We start from the raw sequence: 26,434 nt of genomic DNA on the forward strand, positions 1-26,434 counted from the left end.
TGCTTCATATCACAAGGGTACAGAAATCAACGGAGAAGTGCATCTTTCCAAGTGCTCTCATGTGCACATAAACAGCTTTGACTTTGGGAGCCAGCAAGGGGCACATAAAACAAAATGAATAAAAAAAAATTGCACATAGAGTAATTTTAATCCATTCCATTTTTTAAATACCACAATAAATTTAATTTTCACAATAAATTAAATAGCCATATTCAGTTTACAAAATAGAATTACTTAGTGTGAAACCAGTATTTACAACTATATACACTATGTACATGACATTTCTCTTTGTTGACATAGAACACGGAAGTAAAAGGACTTGGCTTTCCGATGTGTGACTGACATGCTACAAGTGACACCATGATCCATATGAGAAAACGATAGTGCAAAATCACCACAGGAACTTTGGAACGATGTCAATTTTATGAGATAAGACATTTTTTTAAATAATAAGAAAATAGTATTTTCTGTTTTCATGGCATCAATTCAGCATCTGAATTAAAGAGTCAGCTTTCCCTTAGAAAAGAATGCATAACCGAATCCTCTACTTCCTGAAACTTCACAGCCATTGGTACATTTTCACATGTTAATCTTTTGGCTTAAATCTATGAAAATGGCAGGCGACAAATTCTGACTCAAAGGAAGACTAACTCTTTGAGAATAGCTGAAGTCACTTTCCCCCAGTACCACCACCTCTTCTTTTTGTAAATAGCATAAAAGATGCAACTATGTAGACAGCAAATTGGTTTGTTTTTTGTTTTTGTTTTTGTAAATTTTCAGTAGAAAAAGAGCTGATCTTATATTTGGTCACACACTGCGTATGTACAAGTATACATGGAAAAATGACTTGGACAGTTGTGTCTATAGGAAAAGTGCATATTTTAATCCAGACGAGACATTGTGTGTCCCCAGGCACAACACATAGTGTTGTATGACATTATTTTAGGGCCAGTTCAATGTCCTCCCAGTGATCTGGTAAAATTTTTGATTGAAAGGGTGAAAGAATTTACGCAATTTGGTAATGACAGAGGGGTCCACCTCTGGATGAATGCGCCCCTTGCTGCCCGCCAGGCACTTATTAAAGATAATGTTAAATCGCAAGCAGTAAAACCCTCTGGTAGCGTTGAAATACAAATTGTATTGACTTATCCTCGGGGGAAGATTTAGGAACTTCTCCACGAGTTGAAGTTCTGGCAGGGGTTCCGTGATGAGGCGATCTCCATCGACGATGTGAAATTGCTCAATTGGAAAGTACTTCAACCACCGTTCCAGATGTTTGGTGTAGATGCTGGTTCTTACTGCCTTGTATTTTGTGTTCACTTCGCAGGTATTAGGGTCTATAGCCAGCTTCTCAAACTTGTAATAGGTTTTATTCTTCCTCTCCTTCCCCTCTAGCACCTGAGTGTAATCAGAAATAGCTCTTGTGGTTGGCTCCCTGACAATGATCAACAACTTGATAGATGAGTTCATTTTGTAAATCCTTTCTGGAACTTCCTCCGTGATAAAATATGCTGGGCTCTTTTCAATTGTGATTTGCTGAGGGTAGGAAAAAGGCATCTTTTTCCTATACCACTCAATACCCTTGGCATAATTCTCGTCATTGTCAAAAAAGTGGATTTCTTGAGAGGCTTTGACCACTGCCGGATGGAGGTTCAGCATCTCAAGCAGGGCCCTGGTGCCTCCTTTCCTCACCCCGATGATAATGGCCTTGGGGAGCTGCTGGACCAGGTCATGAAGGCGTACCTGCTCCTTGGAAGAGTTGCCCTTCCGAAACTCGTGCAGCAAGCCACGCTTAAACTGCAGGGCGCGCAGGGGGAATTCAGCCTGACCACGGGCTCCGAACCGGCCTTCGATGGGGCAAATGGGTTGTAGCCTGTAAGCAACAGAGAGATGCTCTAAGGAGCTCACTGCAACTAATTTCTCATTTCTCTGGTTCCCCAGTGAGAGTAAGACTTAAAATGCATAAATAAAACCACTGCTCTCTGCCTACTGCAATCCACAATGAACATATGTTTGGGAAATTTTATTTTAAGCAACTCTGTATTAAATGAAGCACACATAATTGATGGAATATTTTTATTAGTGTTTCTTAAAATTCTTATTCACCAAGCTCTTAATTGACTATAGCGTGTACTGACGTTCACAGTACAGGACAGACAAGTGACACCAACCATACTAATAGCCTTTTAGCAGCCCACCAGTTAACATCATTTAGAAAATACGAAAGACGGAAGATTAGAATCTTCAGTTGGGAGGCTAAAGGGCAGCTAGGAGGCCACGTCCTGTGGGTTTCATGTAGTATTATTTTCTTGCAGCTCAGCTGCACTCATATGACTCTGAAAAATCTTTGAGATATAATCTGAAAAGAGGTCCCAGTCTCTGCCCTCGGCTATTTGCGTCATCAACCTGCAAAATTCCAATCTTGGCACTGGCTGAGCTTTCCATTATATGAGAATTTCTGCTTTTGGCCTTGGGGACAGCTAGAAGAGTACATATTTCTTCTGCTTCTCTTTCTCTTTCTATCTAAAAAGGTCAGGCTTATGTTTTTACTTTGCTGAACATAGGAGCAAACCAAATGCCAACAGCAAGTGCTGTATATCACCTACCACACCTGGGACCAGAAATCAACAAGACTCTGGCAGTGTCAGAAACCTCAGGTCCTCATTGTCAAGCCCATTTAAATCCGGGACTCAAGCTCATGAAAGAAGCAAAGCAAAGGATGGAGCCAGAAAGGAGGATTTCCACTTCAACATTGCCCTAAGCAGTGAAAAAGCACCACTGCTTTTTTTCAGAGAGAAAGTTGTGGTAACAATCACAGTGATATTAGGCTGGAGTGACTATTTAATTTGGTGTGGCCAATTTATATGGTTAGTAAATTGAATTTCCTTTGGGGTATAGTCTGCAATTGAACTGAATTCATTATAACTTTCCTAAGTTTATCTGAGAAGGTATTTTTGCTTTCTTGTTAAAGGGTATAGTATTAGTCGAAATGGCTGTTAAACCAATTCCTCCAAATGAAGCTTCTAGTTGCCCTAATAATTTGGAGTCTATGCTCCCCTCTCTGTGGCAATGAGGCTGTCTCTTGCTTTTCCCAAGAGACCCCACTGTACCTTTCTTATCTTCTGTAATGTTTACAATTAAAGGGAGAAGGGAAGAACCTCAAGGTCATGCCAAGGCATTTTGCAGAACTGAGGGGAAGGGGCTCGGCCTATGCAATGTTTAAACAGCTATCATAATGCTTAAGGAAATATAAGAAGATATTTTACCTTTTTTGTGGGTTTTTTATGATTCTAAAAACAACTTATGCTCATTGTGGAAAACATAAAAATATGGCATACTATAAAAAACAGGGTTAATCACAGTTAATATTTTAGAGAAACATGAGTTTTGTTTTCATAACTTTGTTAATAGGATTAATATGTTAGAGCTCTAAATGGAAGATATATAAGGAGCAACACATACATAGTCAAAGTATGTTTTCAATTGTGACGTTGATTGGGATGTCACAAATTCATCTTTTAGCTCTTGCTGGGCTCTGGTTGAGAATTAAACCCTAATCCCTTAAGGCATCCATTGAATGCAATGGATGGACTTCTCTCCCAGGCATCTTGAATGATGCTGTCCTTGGGAGAACTGAGGAAACAGTCAATCAAATTCTTTGCTGTAGGACTTGATTCTCTCACAGAACCCAGGCTGAGAGAGGCTGAAACAGTGTCTGCCCTGTCTGAGCTCAAAAGGAATTTCTCTACTTCTAGAAAAGGTCATTTTCCTTCTTTCCTTTATTTACCTTCTACCATGGGAGCTCATTCCCTGCAGAACAATTGCTTTTTGGACTCCCTAACTCAAGATAGGAAAAAATATCATATTATTTCCACTCTCTAAAGAGTAGGCATGGACCCCAGACTAAAAAACATGAAATTTTAGGATTGGAAGGGACAGTAGAAGTAATTGAGCTCAGCCTCCCGCCCAGAGAGCAGGGTCTTCAGTTTCTAAAGGACAGGTCTGTGTCCGCATGTGTCAATTTCAGACAATCTGCTCGAACTCGCAAGTGAGAGGTTTTGAGAAAGCCCCCCAAGCAATCCAATTCCTTATAAAAGCTACCCCATTAGAGACTAGAGACCAGGTTAACAATGAAAAGAGTTATCAACTAAATAACTAATATGTTAATGATTGTTAGATCAATTACTCAATAAAGCAAATGATTAGAAGCAAACTAAAGGTATTGGGAAGAACTTGATATAAAAGTTCCATTATGGACATAGGACAATGGTACCACCTCAAGGCTCTTCACTAATAACAAGTCCTTCTTTAGGGAACTACTCGGAGTCAGTGATAAGCTCTGGGTTATACCATTTCCCATAGTGAGTAGGAAGTTTACTTAGGAATTTTGAATTGAAAAGCATCAAAGGGGTTCATTTTATCAGTCAAAATTAATACTGGCTGAAGGAAAGCAAAGACCACTGTTATATTATTTGTTAAATATTTCTGTGATAAGATCTATAGATTAGAAAAGAAAAACTGTAAGGAAGATATTTTTATTTTAATGTGTGGCTACACTTTTATAGAAAATGGGAATTGAATTCATGGGGAGCATACATCAGTTTTTCAAGAGCAAGAATTAATTTTAAAGGAAGCTTCAAATTTCAGAAATTAACTTCTCTACCCTTTCTAATCATACCAGATGTGGGCCAGTCCAGTGGCATTCAATCTGAAGCCAGGTGACACTGCTGGACTTCTGCAGGTCTAGTACCTCTCAACTGTTGGCTTATTTAGAGCCAAACCCTAGCTCTGTAAATTTCCTCTCTGTGAACTTTCCATTGCTTTCTGGGCCATTACTCTGAGCGACAGACTCCTTGTCTGGTATGTTCAGCTCCTGGAAACCAGAGCTAATTAACATAGTTAAAACTCCCCCTGCAGCCATCTTTCCAGGGCAATGGATTCCAAACCTGATGAGCTCCTTTACAGTCTCATACATAATTTTAACTCTCTTGGTAGCACATTAATTGCCCACTTATAAAGTTCAAAATGTAGATACATAAATACATCATCACTATTTTGCTACGGCTAGAGGTCAACAACCAGATGCACACAGAGCTATAGTAAATGACATTTTTACTGTACATGGCTTTATCCCTTCTCTGAAAGCAAACAACACACACAGAATACAAATGGATCTTGATGAACACCTTGGTTTGAGCAACTTGGATCTCTTTCTTTTAAGGGCTCAATAAATCAAAATCAATACTGCAGAAAAACATGCTTCTTGGGAATCTTGAAGGAGGAAAACAAATGGATAGATTTAAAATTATGTCCTAAAGAAGTTGAAATCAAGAGACATTTAAAGTCATACAGGCATAAGTATGTGTTTAATCACCTACCTATCCAAGCTCCCAACTCTGGCGACTAGATACAGGAGACTCCCAACGGCAAGGCTTCCCAGCACCAGGAGCTTCTGTCTCAGCCATGCCTGCTGTTTGAATAGCATGGCCCTCCATCAACCTTCAGGACTTCTGCAGCCTGAGAGATGGGGATAGAAGGGGACTCATCAGCAGTCATCTCTTACTGGCTCTGTTGATTGTTACAAAGCCAAGCAGGGGTGGGAATACAGGGGATAAAGTGATGTCACACAAAGAACAGATGCCATACCAGCCTTGACAGCATTCATGGACAACAGCTATTTAGCAAAACTTACCTACCTTTCCCTGCTCTGTGTTATAAGATCAAATACTAAACCAGAGGGAAGACACTATCTAGACAGAACTTGCTGGGCAACTGTCAAAGTACACTAAAATGCATATATAATTTTAAATGCATACATAAATGCATATATATGTAAATATATATATATGTTTTTGTTGTTAATCATTCAAAGAATACTGATAAAATGAGCAACGGAGCAACCTGAGGTTTAGCAGCCAGGCAACCAGTAAACTAAAGGTTCTACTTCAGTATAATGGGATGAAGGTAGCAATTGAAATCCCCCTTCAGTAAGTTAGTATTTGGGGCATAACAATGACATGCTTTACTGATATGTTTTTTGTTTCATTTCATTCTACTTGTGAACGGAGGAAGGGGGTAAGATCAAAAGCTATGTCGTTACTTACTGAGGTCATCAGTGGTAGCTATCAGGATCTCAAATGTTTGGGGACAGTGGCTCTCAGTAACCAGATGTTTCCCTTCATCTCCTCTGCCCAGGCCTGGACTGGACTGACTGATTCTGAAAGCATGCTCCGACTAGATGCCCTGCTATGTGACCCCCTCCTGGCTCTCAATGAATTTAAACAGGGTTGGCGTATGGGCCTCGCTCTAACATCAAGACAGAAGCTTACCCGGAAGCTCTGTACTCTTATACCTGAAATAAGGCCAGCTGAGGAGTATAAGGCTTTACTAGTGCTGCTATTAAATTCTGGGGAAAAATGCAAGCTTCCGATTCAGTCTCTCTTATTAAATATAAATCCAATCCCCCTTTCAAGATAAGATTGTTTGCTTCGCATTCAAAGTCAAAATGGTAACCCCAGAAGAGGGACAACAGCAATGGGTCGTGGTTAGAGATTGTTTTGATGCAATAGTCTCTCCCTATTTGCTAAGTGAAGATTTTCTCTGTACAAAAAAGGATTATACTAGGATTGATGGGTTGATTCGTTCATTCATCAGGAAATACTGAGAACTGATAGCATTTCCAGCTATTCTACTAGGTTTATGGGGGGTCCCAAAAAAGATCCTTAAAGAGTTTTAGCCCTTGGAAAACTGATGGTGTGATTAGAGAATCATGAAACAATCAGAGAACACCACCTCATTCGTGATAATGTATGAATAACTGTTGGGAAAAGAAAATGAAGGAGATGGTCAGGTATGTGGGCTCGATGGGAATGTTTGGTGGTATGTAGTATATGATTTGCTGAGGAGGCTGTAGGAGATCATCCCAAGAGGGAGAGAGAAGAGCAGCATTCACCCAACACACAGCCCACAAATATTTATGGAACGTGACTTAGGTTTTAGATGCTGTACCGGGTGCCCCAGAGATAGTGACCAACATGGGAGGCTATAGTCTCGTGGAGAAGACAGAAACTAAACCGGTAAATGTAGGGTTCACATGTACCTACAAATTGTAATAACAGAGGAAAAGTACAGGATGCAGTGAGAAAGAATACAGGGGGAAGCTACTTCCGTCCTTCTTGAAGAAGTGACATTTGGGCTTACGCCTGGAGCACAAGGACCAAGGAGGGCTGGAGGAGGGCAAGGTGGGTTTCAGCCAGACTAACCAGTGTGTGCAAAAGTACTGCGCAGGGAAAAAGCTTGGCTAGATTGAGAAGCGAAGGAGGGTTGGTGTGGTTGGACACAGGGATTTAGCGGAGAAGAGGAAGGGCTAAGAGCAAAAGCAAAGGAGAGGAGATAGGAAAGGTCTTTGTAGGGACTGGGTGAGGCTGGGGTTCTAGCTTAGCATGGCCTGCCTTGTGTGTAGATAAAATGGGGAAGAAAAGGGGGAGAGAAAGGGAGGTTTGTTGAGACCGCCTGTGTGACAAGGACATTATCCAGGTGGTATTTCAGGAAATTGTCAGAAGAATCCTACTAGGCAGATACAGTTATTTCCATTTCAAAAACAGGTCGAGTGAAGCGCAGGCAGTTTTCTCTAACTTGCCTGTGATCACACAACTTGCAGGTAATGTGGAGGCAAAGGCAGTAACTTATGTAGCGTGACTCAGGGCTCCACTGAAAGAATCAATCTTCTCCTATCTCTGGGTCGATGTCTGAAGTCCTCAGAGCCACCTACCTTCAGCACAGGGCTCTGATCCCTGTTGAAATGCAAATACTGCAGCAAGATGTGGAACAGGGTGGCAGAAAGAAACCTGTGTTCAAGTCCCCTATTGAAATTCTCCCCTTAGTGACCTTGCAGTGGCTGTTTAGATTCTCTGAACCTTTTTTCCTTCTCTATAAAATGGGGACAATCTCTAACTTCCCCACTCCATAGGGCTATAACGAGAATGAAGTAAGGGTTCTACAAGTGACATCACTACACAAAGGCTTATTAATATGCCAGGCTAACATAAGGGATCATGTGTCATTATATCTTATTAATATGCCAGGCTAACATAAGGGATCATGTGTCATTTTATCTTAGTGTAAATGAATTTAATGTGTGCTCACAAACAGTATGAGAGTAAAAGCTAGGATGTGGTTGAAGAGGGCCAGCTACAAATGGGAGAGATGGGAAAAGCAAAGGTAAAAATGTGCTTGCCCGTGGCCTCAATGAGGGTCACTGGCCTCATATAGAAGAGCAACTTGGAGGGAGGCTGGGGATCACCTGGCATCCTCTTCTACCTAAATGTAGCACCCACGCTCCCCATTCAAAACTATACCGCATGATGCTTAGTCTGCTTTCACCAGCTCCCTGATCCACCTGTCTGTCTGCAGCTACAGCTCAGCCATTCTTCAAGGTCTGGGCCATGTCCCAGTTCCTCTAGGAAGGGCTCTCCAGCTGACGCCCTAGTCCATGGTCCACTCCCTCGTCTCCTGAATTCTTGTTCTTGTAGTTAGAACCTCAGTTAGGAGTCCAGTGTTCAGAAGTGTTGCACTAGTGTTAGCTGCTGCCTCCTGCGTGTTCCATCACACCTCCTAGCAATGGGCTAAGACCGCTGACTGAGAAATCCGAGAAGACTAACTGAAAGGCAGTCCGCCTGGAATCTGTCTGCTTTGCTCCACAGGCTGGTGGTTCCCCACGCTGAACTTGCAGAGTCTTTAGAAAACACAATCCTGCCCCCCCTTACTCAGAGATTCCAACTCAACAGGTCTGTATTAATCTTGTGTCTGTATTTTTACAGTGGAGGGAATGACGCACAAAACTCCGAATCGTTTTCTATTATCTTTTTTCTCTTTGGTCACCACGGTCAGTAAACTCTCCTTAATTTCTTCTCTCCTTGTCTTGTCCAGGCACTTAGTGCCTCCCTTGTTTCTTAACATTTGGGTGTGTCTCTGTGTTCATTTCCTATGGTCCAGACAGTCTGATTAATCTTCCTAACACAACTTATTTTGTCAGTCATCTGTTTTCAGTTGTTCACCAGATCAAGTCCAATCTCTTCCCCTTGCCAGCCCAGGCCCTTCCTTCTGAGGTCCCAGCTTGGGCAGTTGGCTTTTTCCCTCTTATTACTCACCAACACCAGCCCCATGCCTGTCAGGTCGGCCTCTTCATGGCTCCCCATACCCCTGCGCTCTCACCTCTGTGCTCTTGTCAGTTTCCTCATTGGCCTGGAATGTCTTTCCTATCTCTCCTCCTTTAATACTCCCAGATTCCACTGATATCTTCCTGGGGAGGGTGGTCCTGGTGGAGGTGGAATTTGGGGGAAAAAATCCCAACACTCTTCCCATTGGTAGGTAGTAGTGGGTCAGGTCCCTTGTGTAGATAATTATGGGACCAAAGGGTCATAGCTGGGTTTAGGGATAAAACTTGGGAGACATTTACCTGCATGGGGTGAGTGAAGCTATGAAGCCATCTCACAGCTGAATTCTGCTTGAGTGAGCGGGCAGGAAAGAGACGAAAAAAGCGACTAAGGATGTGAAGGCTGCTGGGGAAGTAGCCCAAGATTTAGGAGAATATCATGGCAAAGTTCTCCAGTTCTCTATTGCAACGCACATATCATCTGGTAAACATTAGATTATTAAACCTGACTGAATATGGGGTCATTACTTCTTCTACTGCCACTGAATGTCGCTCAGTCTCGAAGACTCCAATGCTCCACCCACAGACTCTTCCTTTGTGATAAGCCCAGTTATCACCATGAAGGTTTTCCTCTGTGGGATAAGTTGCTGCTGCCGGCCCAGCTTCTTTATGTCTGAGATGACTTAAATACACCCACTGGGGTTTTCTCTCTTTGGGAATCCTGATTTCTCCAGGCTTTTGTTTGCAGGGCTGGCCTAGCTCTTTACACTGCCTCGTCCACTTATGGAAAGTCCATTATGCCCTCCAAAGCATCTTTATGCCCACTATGGCACTGAGGAAAACTAAGATTTTTTAATTTATTTGAGACCTCAACTAATATGAGCAAGTTGTACAGGGTGAAGTACAAAGACCATTGGATTGGGAGTCAAAGCCCTTGAGTCACATTTTTGTGTAATTTTGTAACTGAAAGTTTCTGAGTTTTGGTATCCTCACCTGTAAAATTAAGATAATAATGTCTGTCTCACAGGGGTGTTACGACAGGAGCCTTGAGTAAGATACTGTGGAATAGAACTTTACATTTGGGCACTTCACAAAAATGAAGCAGAATTAGTATCTTCAGGAGGGTAATACTTTAACAAGGAAAGAATAAAATAAATGCAGTTCTCATTAATAGTGTAACTGGATTGCAAAACACTAAGTCCACTTTTATATAAATAACTTTCAATGGAAATTCCTGTTAAACATTAAAATGCTAACACACACTATAATTGCTGTTCAAAGCAAGATGGCACAATTACAAACAAACAAAAAGTGAACACTTATCTTAAGTCGAAATCTCTTGGAATTTTTGAGAAGCGAGGTGGGCCAAGGTTGCAGTTTCTAATGAGGCTCTCTGGGACACAGGAAGTGAAATCTCGTTCTGCTTTGTAATCACTCAGACCATGTGCTAAGAGAAAGTATTAGAGCAGCCGCAGAATAAACCTTGCTCAAGGAAAACCAAAGGTGGACTTCCCTGGTGGCACAGTGGTTAAGAATTCACCTGCCAATGCAGGGGACACAGGTTCGATCCCTGGTCCAGGAAGATCCCACATGCCGTGGAGCAATTAACCCCGTGCGCTACAACTACTGAGCCCATGTGCCACAGCTACTGAACCCACGTGCCACAACTACTGAAGCCCGTGCGCCTAGAGCCCGTGCTCCGCAACAAGAGAAGCCACTTCAGTGAGAAGCCCGTGCACCACAACAAAGAGTAGCCCCCTCTTGCCGCAACTAGAGGAAGCCTGTGTGCAGCAACGAAGACCCAATGCAGCCAAAAATAAACAAATTTATTTTAAAAAAAAGGAAAACCAAACGTACTTGGCAAATTTAACATTCAAGATGCCTCTTTGGTTTTCTATGACATCACGAAGTGCTCAAGCATCTGCCATAATGGAGTCTTAAAAGCTGGGAGTTGCAGGTCTTGGTCTAGGAGTACAAGTCACAAAGAAGCCATACCATCTAACCCTTACAGACAATGCTATTAAATTGGGGAGAAGGTTAACTGCTTCTCCAACCCCACAGTCCCTTCCCTTTAGCTATGCCAGCTTTAATGGATAGTTTAATAATCTTTCATCAGAGCAGTCATACTGGTAATAGGCAATTTATGTAAAATTAAAGGTTTAAAAAATTTATTATTTCTTTTTATTAAAAAAAAGTTAAAGACCTACAGTGACATTTAAGCCCTCCTTTATCTCCAGTTTTTAATCTCCCAGTCTCTTTCATTTTGTGTGCCAAGAACAGCACAATTATAGTTTCTCCAGACTATGAAAGCTTTAATAGACACGGTATCTTAGCTGAACAAAGCCGAGTATCTAAATAACAGAGTATGTGGCCAGAAACGACAAATTGTACAGACATCTGGCTGTTTCTCCAAAGCAGCACTAAGTAAAGAAAGAAATGATTCCCAAGCTGACACAAAGAAATAAGGGAATTCAAAAATAATAATAATAAAGATATGTTCAAGTGCTCTTCAAAGGCTTGTAGACACAGTTGCTGCAAGCCCCTGGTACCAGTAAAAACGATAACAGAAACAACATCAGCAAAGTTCATTAAAAACAACTGAACTTATATAGCAGAATTATTCCAAGGAAATCACAACAGTCTATTGAGTATTAGCTCATTTATCCTGGGCAACAGCCTTATGGGGTGGACAGGAACCACATTTATTGAGCCCTAGTCTCTCTGTTACTTTCTTTCACATTTATTATCTCACATAATACAACAGACCTGTGAGGTATTATCCGTTTTATTATTTTTTCTGATGGAAACCGAAGAGCAGAGAGATGAACAGATTATTTACCCAAGGGCATGTGGCTGGTAAATGCAGGAGGATTTAAATTCAGAATTATCTGACCCCAAAGAACATGGCCCCTTGATGGCAATGTCACTCCCTGAGCTTTGGATGCTCACCTGAGAGGCGCTTTTTTTTTTTTTGATTAAATTTTTCTTTCAGTTTTTTATTGAGATGTAATTGACATAGAGCACGGTATAAGTTTAAGGTGTACAGCATAATGATTTCACTTACATGCATCATGAAATGCTTATCACAGCAAGTTTAGCGAACATCCTTCATCTCACACAGATACAAAGTAAAAGAAAAAAAACTTTTTCCTTGTTATGAGAACTCAACAACTTTTATATATAATGTAGAACAGTATTAATGATATTTATCATGTTGTACATTACACCCCTAGTACTTATTTATAAGTGGAAGTTTATACCTTTTGACTGCCTTCATACAATTCCCACCCACTACACCCAACCCCTGCTTCTGGTAACCATAATCTGATCTCTTTTTCTATGAGTTTGTGTATTTGTTTTTTGAAGTACAATTGACCTACAACACTATTTCGTTCCTAATGCATATCATAGTGATTTGATATTTCTATACATTTAGAAATGATCACCGCTGGGAAACTCTTAATAAATACTTTTGCTTATTGACTGATGCGAGCAGACAAAACCACTTCAACTCTCCTCAAATTTCCTTCCATTGAATCTTACAGTAGAAGATGAGGATGTGAAACGAAAGAGTAAAAGAGGGAAACATTTTTATGGAGGGGTAAATAAAAAGGGCTATTTGGGTGTTTGAACCTAATAAAAGGAAGGGAAAATATTAATAAGTAATGATAATGAAAATAATAACGAAAGGTAACGTCTATATAGGTTATAATGTATTTTTCATATTCACTATCTGCTTATGATTAAAACCAACCAGAATCATGGGAACCCCACTTGTTTTCCCCATAATTCGAGAACTGACTCTCCTTTTGAAAGATTTTTTGGTAGAGGATCAAAATAACATTGGTTTTGACTGCCCCTTGATTCAGATTCTTATGTCCTGATCTCTGTAAGATCTTGGCTAAATCCGTTTATTGCCTTTTCATTATCACCCCGTCTCATCTTACCTCCCCCCAGCTCTTCTCAGTATCTCAGTGAATGGCTCCCCATCTGCTGACGGGGTTGCCCAACCCAGAAACCTTGGAATCCAATCATCCTTGGCTCCGCCCCGCCAGTAAAATTCTATCTCCAGAGTACTACTGGACTCTACCTAGTTCTCTGCACTGTCATTTGTGAGTGCCTTGGTTCAGGCCACACTCTCTTTCCCTCAGATTTGATGGTCTCCTAACTGGCCTGCCCACTGTTAGTTTTGTTTTCGCCTCAGTTTATTCTCCACACCGATGACAGAGTGGTCTTTCCAAACAGAAATTTGATCCTGTTGCCTTCAGGCTTAATACTCTTTAATGGGACCCTATTATCCACAGGGTTTTAAAGGCCTTTTACTTCTTTCCACCGCAATTCCTCATTACCACCACCCCTCCCCCAGCACATTCACGTACAAACTTCAGTAGACAGAACAACTTGCAGTTCTTTGGAATAGGTCATGGTCAGTTTTGCATCAGGGCCTTTCTATTGATAAATAAAGTTTCCAGAGCCTAAAAACAATAACTCTGTGCCTCATCTATCGGGTCTGGGGCACCAATAGATGGTGTCCCAGTAGGATACTAATAGCCCGCCCCAAAGAACTTCTGTGAGTAGGAAATGAGCATGTAAAGTAATTAGAACACTGTTTGACACATTGTAATACTCAATAAACATTAGCTACATCTACTAATGCTGACTTCTCTCCAGGCCTTGGATTAATTCCTATCTTTTAGATTTTAGGCTCCTTGGGAAAGTCTTTCTTTATCACATAAGGTTGGCTTACATGTTCCTTCTATGTGTCAGCACAGCATCATTTAATTCTATTGAAACCAAATTGTAATTGCCTGTGTACTGTGTGTCCCTCTAACTAGAATGTAACTTCCATGAGATTATGGACTGTGTCGTGTTTGTTATTGTATCACCAGCATTTAGGGTCTCATACTCAGTAAATAATTGCTGAATAATTGAATCAGCTAGATGAAATGAACTTTGACTATCCTAGTAGCTATGGTATCTGGATACCACATCTCTTTAAGCAGGTAAAAGTACTTTATCTTTGTTTAGTACTTTGCAGGTTTACAGAGTGCTATATGTGTATAATAACTTCATTAATATATAACCTCATTTCCCCACCCTTTTTCTTTTTGAAAGATTTTTTTTTTGATGTGACCATTTTTTTAAAAAGTCTTTATTGAGTTTGTTACAATATTGCTTCTGTTTTATGTGGGGTTTTTTTGGCTGGGAGACATGTGGGATCTTAGCTCCCTGACCAGGGGGATTGTACCCGCACCCCTTGCATTGGAAGACGAAGTCTCAATCACTGGACCGCCAGGGAAGTCGCTCCCCACCTTTTTTTTTTTTCATTGTGGCAACATTTATTTTTTATTTATTTATTTATTCCTTTTCTGGTTAGCACTTTGGGTTTTTTTTTTTTAACATCTTTATTGGGGTATAATTGCTTTACAATGGTGTGTTAGTTTCTGCTTTAAAACAAAGTGAATCAGTTATACATATACATATGTTCCCATATCTCTTCCCTCTTGCGTCTCCCTCCCTCCCAATCCCACCCCTCCAGGCGGTCACAAAGCACCGAGCCAATATCCCTGTGCCATGTGGCTGCTTCCCACTAGCTATCTACCTTACGTTTGTTAGTGTGTATATGTCCATGACTCTCTCTCGCCCTGTCACAGCTTACCCTTCCCCCTCCCCATAACCTCAAGTCCGTTCGCCAGTAGGTCTGTGTCTTTATTCCTGTCCTCCTCACCTTTTTATTTTGAAAAATTTGAATGATTACATACCCTTCATCTAGATTTACCGATTGTTAAATTTTGACATCTTTGCTTTATCTTTCTCCATATAAACATATTATTTTTACCAAACCGTTTAAGAATAAGTAAGAGATTATCAACATTTCAGCATGTTAGAAGACCCACACCTGATCCCCACAAAGTCCTGTGATATAAGTGGGGCAGTGGGCATCCTTGAGGCCTAGGAAAGTGAAATGACCTGCTCAAAGCCTCAAACCATTAAACCTGGGGTTGCTAACTGCTAGTGTCAGGCTTTTTACATTGTGCAACTCCGCCTCCCTACTAAGTTCATTTAACGTTGAAAATGTTATAGAGTTTATTGGTAGAAATAGATATATCACTCATCTTCTCTTAAACATTCAACTTGTAAATTCTGATGAGTTAGGTATCAAAAAAAAAAAAACTTTGGAAAAGTGGCTAAGGAGAAAATATTCTCAGGAGATTTCTTGTACTGTCTCCTATTTGCTTTTCTCAATTCTTTTAAAGAAAGAAAAATGGAAAAAGCTCTTTCTATACAACGTGAATAATGGCAGCATCTGAGGACGCCCATCCATTGGAGGGCGGGAGCTGGCTCGTACTTTGCAAGCTAGTTCTTAAAGCCATGATTAAGAACTACATTACAGACATTCACAATTAAAGAAGTTAAAAAACAAAGGCAATAAATATTGAAAACTCATTATTTCCTAATTATCATACTACATTTTACTATTATCTATGCTCCTGAAGTTAGGTCTATTGTGTTGTTCAGTGGAGATAATATTGTGCCTCTCTTCCTAATTCCACACTTAGTGAATTCATGTGGGTAGTTTAAAATTGGCCAGGGAGGGAGGATTTATACAACTGGTATTTACAAACACTACAAAACATCCCCCCTCCCCAAGAGCAGGTTGTGAAGTATTTACCAGAACACTACTAACCATGTCCCATTCATTTTTTCTTTTATGGATTCATTAATCACAACTTTCCTGAGTGCCCACTGAGTGTGTAGTGTGCTGCCATCACGGAAAAGGACAGTGTACCTGTCTGGCGCCTCCTCTTCCCTATTTAGCCTCCTCCTCCATTCTCCTCCCTTTCTAAAGAGATTATATTCATTTTTTTTTTGGTATGCGGGCCTCTCACTGTTGTGGCCTCTCCCGTTGCGGAGCACGGGCTCCGGACGCGCAGGCTCAGCGGCCATGACTCACGGGGGCAGCCGCTCCGCGGCATGTGGGATCTTTCCGGACCGCGGCACAAACCCATGTCCCCTACATCGGCAGGCGGACTCTCAACCACTGCGCCACCAGGGAAGCCCTTTTTTTTAATTGGAGTATGATTGCTTTACAATGTTGTGTTAGTTTCTGCTGTGTAACGAAGTGAATCAGCTATATGTATACACATATCCCCTCCCTCTTGGACCTCCCACCACCCCCCCATCCCACCCATCTAGGTCATCACAGAACACCAAGCTGAGCTCCTTGTGCTGTACTGCAGGTTCCCACTAGCTATGTATGTTACACATGGTAGTGTATCTATGACAAACCTAATCTCCCAATTCATCCCACCCTCCCCTTGCCCCTCTGTGTCCACATGTCGGTTCTCTACGTCTACGTCTCTATTCCTGCCCTTCACATAGGTTCATCTGTACCATTTTTCTAGATTCCACATATATGCGTTAATATATGGTATTTGTTTTTCTCTTTCTGGCTTACTTCACCCTGTACGACAGACTCTAGGTCCATTCACATCTCTACAAATGACCCAATTTCATTCCTTTCTATGGCTGAGTAATACTCCATTGTATATATGTACCACATCTTCTTTATCCATTCATCTGTCGATAGACACTTAGGTTGCTTCCATGTCCTGGCTATGGTAAATGGAGCTGCAATGAACACTGGGGTGCATGTGTGAGAAAATATTTGCAGATGAAGCAACGGACAAAGGATTAATCTCCAAAATATACAAACAGATCATGGAGCTCAATATCAAAAAAACAAACACCCAATTAAAAAATGAGTGGAAGACCTAAACAGACATTTCACCAAAGAAGACATACAGATGGCCAAGAGGCACATGAAAAGATGCTCAACATCACTAATCATTAGAGAAATGCAAATCAAAGCTACAATGAGGTATCACCTCACACCAGTCAGAATGGCCATCATCAAAAAATCTACAATCAATATATGCTGGACAGGGTGTGGAGAAAAGGGAACACTCTTGCACTGCTGGTGGGAATGTAAATTGGTACAGCCACTATGGAGAACAGTATGGAGGTTCCTTAAAAAACTGAAAATAGAACTACCATATGACCCAGCAATCCTACTACTGAGAAAACCATAATTCAAAAGAGACTATATTCACTTCTGAGGCCCTTGTAATCCCTTTCTTTCTATTTTCACTTTTCTAGGTCTTTGTCCTCAGCTTTCTGTGCCTGCTTCCAGTTTCTCCCTGCATCCCGCCACTATGTTCTTTAAATAACAGAACTTAAAGAGAAAGAATGCAGTGCTGTTATTCTTGGCATTGATAGCAAAAGAAAAGTACAGCTCCATGTCTTAGAAAAATCTTTTGAGTAGTTAATAAATCTGTAAAATAATTTATAATTAGTTTGTATGCAAAATGATTCTAAAAGTCTCCTTGGGCAGGCTAACATTTTCTTAAATTGCAGTATTATTAATGTGCTTCAAAGCATTCCTCTTTTTATTACCATAGACACCTCTTTTTTCGGAATCTCTTCCTTTCAGGGCCAGAAGGGCTCCACCAAATTCTGTTCTCAAGATAACTGCCTATATTGCCATTTGTCAACAAATGTTTACTGAGTGCTGCCATGTTTACTGCAGACGCCGGGAATGATGTGGGCAACAAGGGACACAGATCCTGCTTCATTACTCTCTTCGTCTTCCAGCATTCAAGGTCAACTCTTGTTAAAAGTGTAAGGAAACTGCATCCTCCCTTAAACACAGAGCCCAGATCCTCTTAGACTGGCAGTGAAAGAAGACTCCTCACAAGGGCGGGGTCTGCTGGACCTCAGAGTCTCATCTCCTGGCCCTAAGATCCACTTCCCCTGTGGAGGGTCCTTGCCTCCTGCCCAAGTATCCACAGTCAGACCACTCTCCAAAAGGCACTAGTCTTCCTTTAAAAGACTCCTCTCTTCAAAACCCCCTGCAAGTGAAGATGTTGGGATGTTTGTTTGTTGGGATGTTTAGACCAGAATCTGCCAAGGGAACAACTTGCTGCCTGACAGGGCCAGCTGCTGGCCACGTGACCTGTGTATTTGCATGGGGCTCTGTGTTTAGAAGGGCTGAATGCCTGGGTTAAGGCTCTGCTGTCACTGCCTTGAAATTCTTAATAATTTCTGAACAAGGAGCCCATTTTCATTTTATAGTGGGTCCCACAAATTATGTGTACAGTCCTGGTGCCAGACCCTCCAGCCTTCAGAGAATGGATTACTGTGGGCCTTCACAGTGGTGCCTCCTTTTTCCAGACACTTGGCTTTAAGAGAGGTGCTGTCTTAACCCCATCACGTAGGACCACAGTCCTTCATATCTTCTTACAGCACTGGGATTCCACTCCCCTTCATTTCTCCCTCTAAGTTCTGTGGTCTTCCCTGAGGCCCATCTCTTCCTTGGGTACCCAACCCTGGGAATGGTGTTGGCTTTCAGAAGGACGGTAGCTATCCACAAAGCCTTACAGTCCTAAGTACAATATCCCTAAAAGAGCATGGGCCACGCAAGGATAATGTGGTCACACACACACACACACACACACACACACACACACACACACACACTCCAGCAGAGGGGATCCCCTACCATAGATCTGTGGGGGAAATCCTCTGACTCCCACCTCTCTGCTACCTTTAAAGTAAAAACAGGAAGCTCAAACTTTGTTACTCACCTGCTCTGTGACTTTGGGTAAATCATTTACCCTCCCTGGTCTTCTGATTTTTCCTCCCAAGAAACAAAGGGTTTGGAAGGGATGAGTTTAACAATCCCTTCTGGGTCTAATCTTCTCTTACACTAAGGAATTCCATCAGATTAGCACTAAATGAGTGTTCTTATAAGGAGGGATTAATGTGTAAGGAAGTAAAGACAATTGCAGTGGGGGTGGAAATTAGTGCCTGAGGTGAATCTCAATTGTTAAGTGCTTATAAGCCCCCAGTTGTAAATAGTCTGGAATTCTTTCAAGATGGCTGCCTCACATTCCACTGCCTATCACTGTGAAAAGCAATTCTCTCATTCAAAGCCAAGAAATATCTTTGAAAAGACACCGACACTTAAGAAAGAGTCTACTGATGAGCTTTCAATCGGCCCGGATGTCAGGGAGCCCATAGGAATCGCATTCTGAAAAAATTAACCAAGGGCAGCAGAGGAAGAGTGTCACAAAGAATTCACTTTTCTTCTATTATAATGATCACATAAGACAGCTGTAAGGGGAAAGAAACAAATGAAGAAGCTACAAGAACAAGGGCATGGGAAGTGGTGTTCTGCATGTGTCAGGTCAAATGTGAAGGGACGGGTGTAGATTAAGAGGAAAATGGACACCACTTGTTAGCAGATTAAGCAGAAAATGTATCCGTCAGGATGCTCATAATTGCTCTATCAAATGGCTAAGGAAGCTATTTAGTTCTTTGTTTCTTCAGTTAACCATGAAGGGTCAATGTTAGACATGAAAAGAAAAAAGTTGATAAATTATATAGAACTGTGGAGTTTATTACTGCTCCGTGCTGGGGGCTTATCCTGGGAGTTACTGCAGGAGCAGCTTTGAGCAAATTCCAAATTTTCAAACGGGTTCTCCATTTCTTTCCTCCATTCAGCTTCTGATATCGTGCATACATAATTTCTCACAGCTACCATTATTGCATTAGTTTGAGTAGTCCTCTGGCTCTCTGCAGGATACTCATTTTGCATTTGTAATTACTAAACTTAAAAGGAATCAGTTAATTCTGTTTCTGTTTCAGGGTCTCATTTACTAGAATGAGGTCTTAAGGAAAGAGATAAGAACTGAATTTTATTTTGGCATGAAATCCCAATTAGTCTTAATCTCCGTATCTCATTGGTATATGTAACTAATGTTTGTAGAAGAAGGGTATGTATTTTCCCTCCTAAAGTTTCTTTTCACTTCATTAAATAGTTACTGGAGTTTAGTAAATTTGTCCTGCTGATAAGTTTGGAAGCAGAATCTCTCCTTCTCTAATCTTGTGTTTATAGAAAAGTGTGAGTTGGAGAGGTGACAACTATACAGGTAATTAAGATACATGGTCCAAAAAGACCATTCCAGTAATTTAGTCTCATGCAGTTAAAGAGCTCAAGTTAACTGGATAAGCTCTTCCCTCTGCCTTGTATAGCTGGTAAATTTTATAGTAATATCAGTTCTATTTGTCATACTCAGTAACAGTTGAGTATATTTATTTTAAAATCAAGTATAGTATTGGGCTTCCCTGGTGGCGCAGTGGTTGCGAGTCCGCCTGCCGATGCAGGGGACACGGGTTCGTGCCCCGGTCCGGGAAGATCCCACATGCCGCGGAGTGGCTGGGCCCGTGAGCCATGGCTGCTGAGCCTGCGTGTCCAGAGCCTGTGCTCCGCAACGGGAGAGGCCACAACAGTGAGAGCCCCGCATACCACAAAAATAAACTACCAGATAAAAAGTCAACTTTTAAATCTAATTTCCTGTCTCACAAATTTTGTTTTTGTTTTTGGTGAGGATCAAAGAAATGATGTATATAAAAAAATACCTTAATGCCACAAATAGATTAAAAGTATGGTGGTGCTTTTATCATTAACTTTTATTTCATTGTAGTTTTCATTATCCTCTGTCTGCAGCAACTTTTCCCTCCCCTTTAACCTCTATAACACCAAGTTATATATTTCTTTTATAATCTGAAGATGATGCTGATTTTACCATTAAAGTGAAGAACTAAACCATTAGCAGACTGATTGCACAGAAATGTGAATGCACCATGTTCAAATCTCAAAGTTGGACTCAGAAAATTCAACACATTTAACATAAAATTTAAGTGAATTTGTATCAGAACAACCTAAAAACTTTAGAGAAAGATTTCCTATTATCTACTTAATCATCATAAAAAGTTTTCATAAAGCTACTATCTATTTGTGTAGCACTTTGCAGTTTTTAAAGCTCTAGCTTAATCATTGTTTCATTGGAGTTTAACAGCAAAGATATGAGAGACAATAACTATTTTATTCTCTATTCTCTAAATGAGGAAGCCAATGTCTGGTCCAGGTACAGTCCTAGGTCCACTTAGCTAATGACTGGCAGAGTTCAAAATAGAATCTAGCTGTATTGACCGTCAGTATTTGTGGGAAAATTCATCCTCTTTCTATGAAGATTTGGCATTAATTTTAGTACCAGGACTAGATACTCATTCATCAGTGCAAATCTAATCCTTGGGTGCTATACGTTTTGAAAGAGTGCTAAAGTGATTTTTGTCAAAGTATAGCGCTTGGAAGAAAAGAAAGCGGTATAAAGTAATTAACAAGTGTTAATATCCTTTCTGTCTCTCTCTGGTTGGATCATCAGTTCTTCCCAGAAAAATATCCTGATTGGATGACAATACTTTCATCAAGGGTAGAAAAAGAGGACAGAAACCAGTTAATTAAATAATTCCTGAGAATAACAATCATTATGCCAATTACAAATTTAGCACATTAACTCCAATCCCTTTCTCCCAGCTACTATGTACATTTCGGGTCAGGATATTCATTCTAGTGTGATTCCTCAGCACCTCCTAGGTTAGCCATTATTTTTGTTATTACTGTTTTACAAAACATTGCTTATTTCGATTTATCTGCATTTATCAATACCATCCAAAATTCCATTATCTGAGGCCGTTGAGGTTTTTTGTTTTACTCATAGTGTCTTATTTCCTTGTTTGTTCCGTGATTCTTCATTCTGGGTTGTTCATTTTCTAAGGAACTTAATTTAACCCAGGAAGCCTGTTTTGTTTTGTTTTTTTAAAATAAAATCAGTTTAATAAATCAATTAAAAATATATGCAGTACACGTGCAACTGTCAGACACCTAAGTTTGCTTTCAAGTTTTCTCCATTATTAGGAATAATGCAACACATATCCTTGTATGTCTTCTACTACAAACAGCCACTATCTGATTCAAACATAAACTGAGTAGTAAATGATCATGTTGTAAAAAGCATGACTTTTTTTTAAATTGGAGTATAGTTGATTTACAATGTTGTGTTAGTTTCTGCTGCACAGCAAAGTGAATCAGTTATACGTGTACATATATCCACTCTTTTTTAGATTTCCTTCCCATTTAGCAGGAAGCCTGGGTTTAAGTTGAGTCTTTAAAAGGAGTTATAGATTTGCTTCTGCCAGTTGCTTGAGGGCATGATCCTCTGGGATAATGCTTGAGGTTTTTTGGACCACATCTGTACCATGAATTAGAACACCAAACTCAAGGGAGGACCTATTTGTGATTATGAATCCTCAGGAAATTTTGTCTTCTCACTCTGTGCCAAAATTGATTTCCTTGTGGAATATTAGAGTTTATTTCTAATTCATTCTTACAGTAACAGTATAGTCTTCTAGAATACTATTTTTATGAGTGTCTCTTATTAGATTCCTTGCACTGACCAGCTCCCGTGCTTTTTCTCAAAGCTAAGCCCACATAACCATCAAAGTGCAAGCTAAAGGATTCTAGGGTTTGGCAGAAATTCTCGGAGTAATATTCTCTTGGGAACTTACTAATCATTCCTCATTTTATTTCATTTTTGGGCTCCACTGATTCCCTCCTTTCAAGTAGCCTCATAGATATAGTTATATACTTACAGAGACGGACATATAGTTTAGTTACTTCACCATACATTTTAGTTATTTCAATAGTGAGTGTGATACAGGGTGCTTATTTGACCACACTGCCAGAAATGAAAGTCTCTTTTATTTTATTCCTTTCCCCTTAGGCTCATATAAATTTCTTGCCCATCTGTTTAATCAGTCACTCAGCAAGGACGAAATTTGTTCTTTTATAGACAAAGACATTTTGTGTCTTTGTTTCATCTTGTATAGTGGCTTATTTCAATTTACAAGGAAAAAATGAAATGGTTCCATTTGAAATGTATTCTGATATGATATAGTAAGGGCACAGTAGGTGGGGAAGAATTCTTCATTTCCTCCATGACCTTTGCCCCTGGTGTTCCTCCTGTGATTATGTTATGTTACAGAGCAAAATGATTTTGCAGATTGTAATTAAGGTTGCTAAACAGTTGACCTAAAAATAAGGAGATCACCCAGGTGGGCCTAATCTGATCAGAGGAGCTCTTTAAAAGCAGGGAGTTTTCTCCAGCTGGTAGCAAAAGGGATGGTTAGAGAGATTCCTAGCAAGAGAGGATTTGATGTGCTGTTGAGAGCTTAAGGTACAAGGACTTGGAGAGCAACTTCTGGGAAGTGAGAGCAACCTCTGGCCAGCAACCAGAAAGAACACAGGGACCTCATTCCTACAACCACAAGGAACTAGATTCTGTCAACCACGAATGAACTTGGAAGTAGATCCTTCCCCAGACTCTCTAGATAAGAGCCCAGTCAAACTGATGGCTTGATTTCAGCCTTGTGAGATTCTCCAGAGAGAATCCTGTTGAGCCCACCTGGACTTCTGATCTACAAAACTGTGAGTTAATAAATCGGTATTAAGTTGGGATGCTGGCAAGTCATTTGTTATGCAGCATTATAAAACCAATACAGACATATTTCCCCATCATCTGTAGCTTAAAGAAAACAAAAAAGCAGGAGTGATTTCTTTCTTCTCTTAGAATACTGAGTACCAAACAGGGAAGGCTTGCCTTCAAGAGACACGTGTACCCCTGACAATGCCAGCTCTATGCTCAAACTTTGAACAGAAAGGATGATGCAATTGAGTTTGCTATTGTCAAGAAAAGGTCAATTTAGTGAAATGTCAGATACTTTTCAGTGAAAAGGCAGATCATTATATCCGACACTAAGTCAGTACTCCGAGTTATAATGTACAAACTACTGTCTTCATATTACTCTCTTGGAAGCCGACCCCTCTGCATCTTTTTCTCAAGCTAAAGCCATGTTCCCCAACGCCCACCTCTGGAAGTGGGCTTCTTTCCCTGATGATGCTCCAGGCCTCTGCAGCAAAGTGGAACACTGTTCATTTAACTAGCTCTTGACATTCCCTCATCCCGATTTCTCCTTAATCACCTTTCCAGCTTCCTTTCATATGATATGTCCATACAGACCCTAAATTTGGCAACTATTTAGTTTCCAAATATTTAGTTTCCAAAATATACCAGATATTTTGCTAATTTCCTTCATGCCTTTCCTTCTACTCATGATGTCCTTTCTTTATGTCCACTTGTAGAAATTGTCCTTATTCTTCAATATTCAGCTCTGAGCTCACTTCCCCCAAGAACCTTTTCTAGATTCTTCCAGGCAGAATTGTATATTCCCTCTTCTGTGTTTCCAAAGTGTTCAAAATCAGGTTTTGCTCTCTGTTGTGTAAATGCCTGCTTTGCCCATGATGTTGTTAAGTTACATTAAGAAGAACTGTTCATATCAATACATTTATAAACATTTATATATATATATGTATAGATAGATAGATTTATAAACTCCCCAAAGCCTGGCACAGTTTATTAGTAGATGTCTGTGGAACTGAGGTTCCAATCTAGTGAGATAAGCAAGATAATCAGGTGATGCAACAAACTGTTCTCCTTTTCCTTTAACTATGTGAATTGGCATATTGCTCTTTACTTTCTCCTTCAATTGGATTGTGCAGACTTGGCATTTCTCCCAAACTTCTATAATACATGAGTCAACCACCACAGTCCATCCTCAATTATTTCAAAGCCAGGTTATTTCCACAACATCGTCTCCCTGTCCTGTGTCCATAATATCCTTCCTGTGACCATAATATCCTCACAATCTGATACATGTCTACATACTAAAACGTCATTCAGCTGTCTAAAAATTGTTTTTACTGAACCACTCTCTACCTCAAAACCCAGCAATGTCTGTCCATAGCCTAGAGTTGCTTTGTCCAATACTGTAGTCACTGGTCACTAGCCATTAGCACACTGCTGCAAGTGTTAAATACCCACAGATTTTAAAGACATAGTATGAAAAAAAGAATGTAAAATATTTCATTAAAATGTTTTGTATTGATTATATTGACTATATGTTGAAATGAAATGATACATTGCCTACACTGGGTAAAAGAAAATATATCACTAAAATTAATTCACTTGTTTCTTTTTACCTTTTGAAATGAGGCCACTTAAGTCTTAAAATTATGTATATGGCTTGCATTATACGCTATAGACAGTGCTGGCCAAAGGCATAAAGTCCTAGCACCTGCATTTGGCATCGTGATTCACACTTGACCTCAATCTCCTTTAACAGCCTCATCTTTCATGTCTCACACATGAAATGTCCATATGGTCAGTACTTTTTCAGATATCCTGTTCTTAGTCTTTTCCTCTGCCCATACTATTTCTTGTATGACCTTCTTTTCTTCCACTTTGCTTCAAAATCCTATCCCTTCTTCCAGGCTCATTTTAGCACCACTACCTACAAGAAATCTTTTCTGATCCCATCAAGTGAACGGATTTTTTTTTTCTAAAGAAAGGATTCTGACATGTAATTATTTGTGAATATCTTTTGTCTCCTCTATTACAAAGTACTTAGAGGGTAAGGACTGTTTAATATATCTGCACATGCCACCACAAATAGCGAAGTGACTCCCCTCAAAGACTCTCAAGGTGTGATGCATAAATGAATGGAGGAATGCTATTTAGGAAATAAGTTATAGACGTGCATATGTGTATACATTATAGACATTGTAATGTCTCTATATACATATTCATAAATATTATTTTATAATTTAATGAATAGGAAAGATCAGCATGAAGACTCCCTGAGTCTTTGGAGGAGAATATAGGATGAAAATCTGCAGAGAGGAAAAAAAAGACATTAGAACTGAAAGGGACTGGAGAGAGCATTATGCCCATTTCTCTCTTCTTACAGATGCAGAAGTTCTAGATGGAGAATTTGAGTGATCCCTGCTAGGGATGTGCGAAGTATACTGCTATATCTTTTGTGCTCAGTACAGGACCTGACACTTAGAGGTCAATAAACATTGGTCCAATGAATGAATGGATGAATAACAATGCAATGCACACCTAGGGAACTGAAACTAGACGACATATCTCCTGATTCGCAGAGTAGTAAGATTTTCACTCTGCCATGTAGAAAGGGGAAGGAAAGTTGGGAAGCAATGTTTAAAATATTCTTATCAGCCAACTTTGGCGTTATTCATTCAACAGTTTTTCTGGCAATGGCATCTAGGCATATGTGGTTATACAAGAGTAAATTACACTTCCCCTCCTGTTCAGGTGACCCCCTCCAAGTTGGTTAGGGTTTATTTATCTTGCTGCCCTTTATCTGGGCAGAAGAGTATGTGATTTCGGTAACTTTCAAAATAGCAGTGATGGATTTCATTGATTCCCCCATTCTTTCTTGTTCTGGTCCCTTCTG

General features: G+C 40.3%; 1 protein-coding gene across 4 annotated transcripts in view; it reads right to left on the reverse strand.

The window, feature by feature from the left end:
• Positions 1-630: 630 nt before the first annotated feature.
• The window catches only part of HS3ST5 (heparan sulfate-glucosamine 3-sulfotransferase 5), a 289,600-nt gene continuing 263,796 nt past the window's right edge, over positions 631-26,434 (reverse strand). For all 4 annotated transcript variants that reach the window (XM_079939649.1, XM_079939650.1, XM_079939648.1 and 1 more), the window contains 2 exons: positions 5,379-5,517; positions 631-1,873 (listed from right to left, as the gene is read on the reverse strand). In XM_079939649.1, coding sequence (XP_079795775.1) covers positions 943-1,873; positions 5,379-5,485 — 1,038 coding nt within the window. In that variant the 5' untranslated portion in view covers positions 5,486-5,517 and the 3' untranslated portion in view covers positions 631-942. The remainder of the gene's footprint in view (positions 1,874-5,378; positions 5,518-26,434) is intronic.

This window comes from Stenella coeruleoalba (genome assembly GCF_951394435.1).
Source record: "Stenella coeruleoalba genome assembly, chromosome: 12".
NCBI classification, from domain to species: domain Eukaryota; kingdom Metazoa; phylum Chordata; class Mammalia; order Artiodactyla; family Delphinidae; genus Stenella; species Stenella coeruleoalba.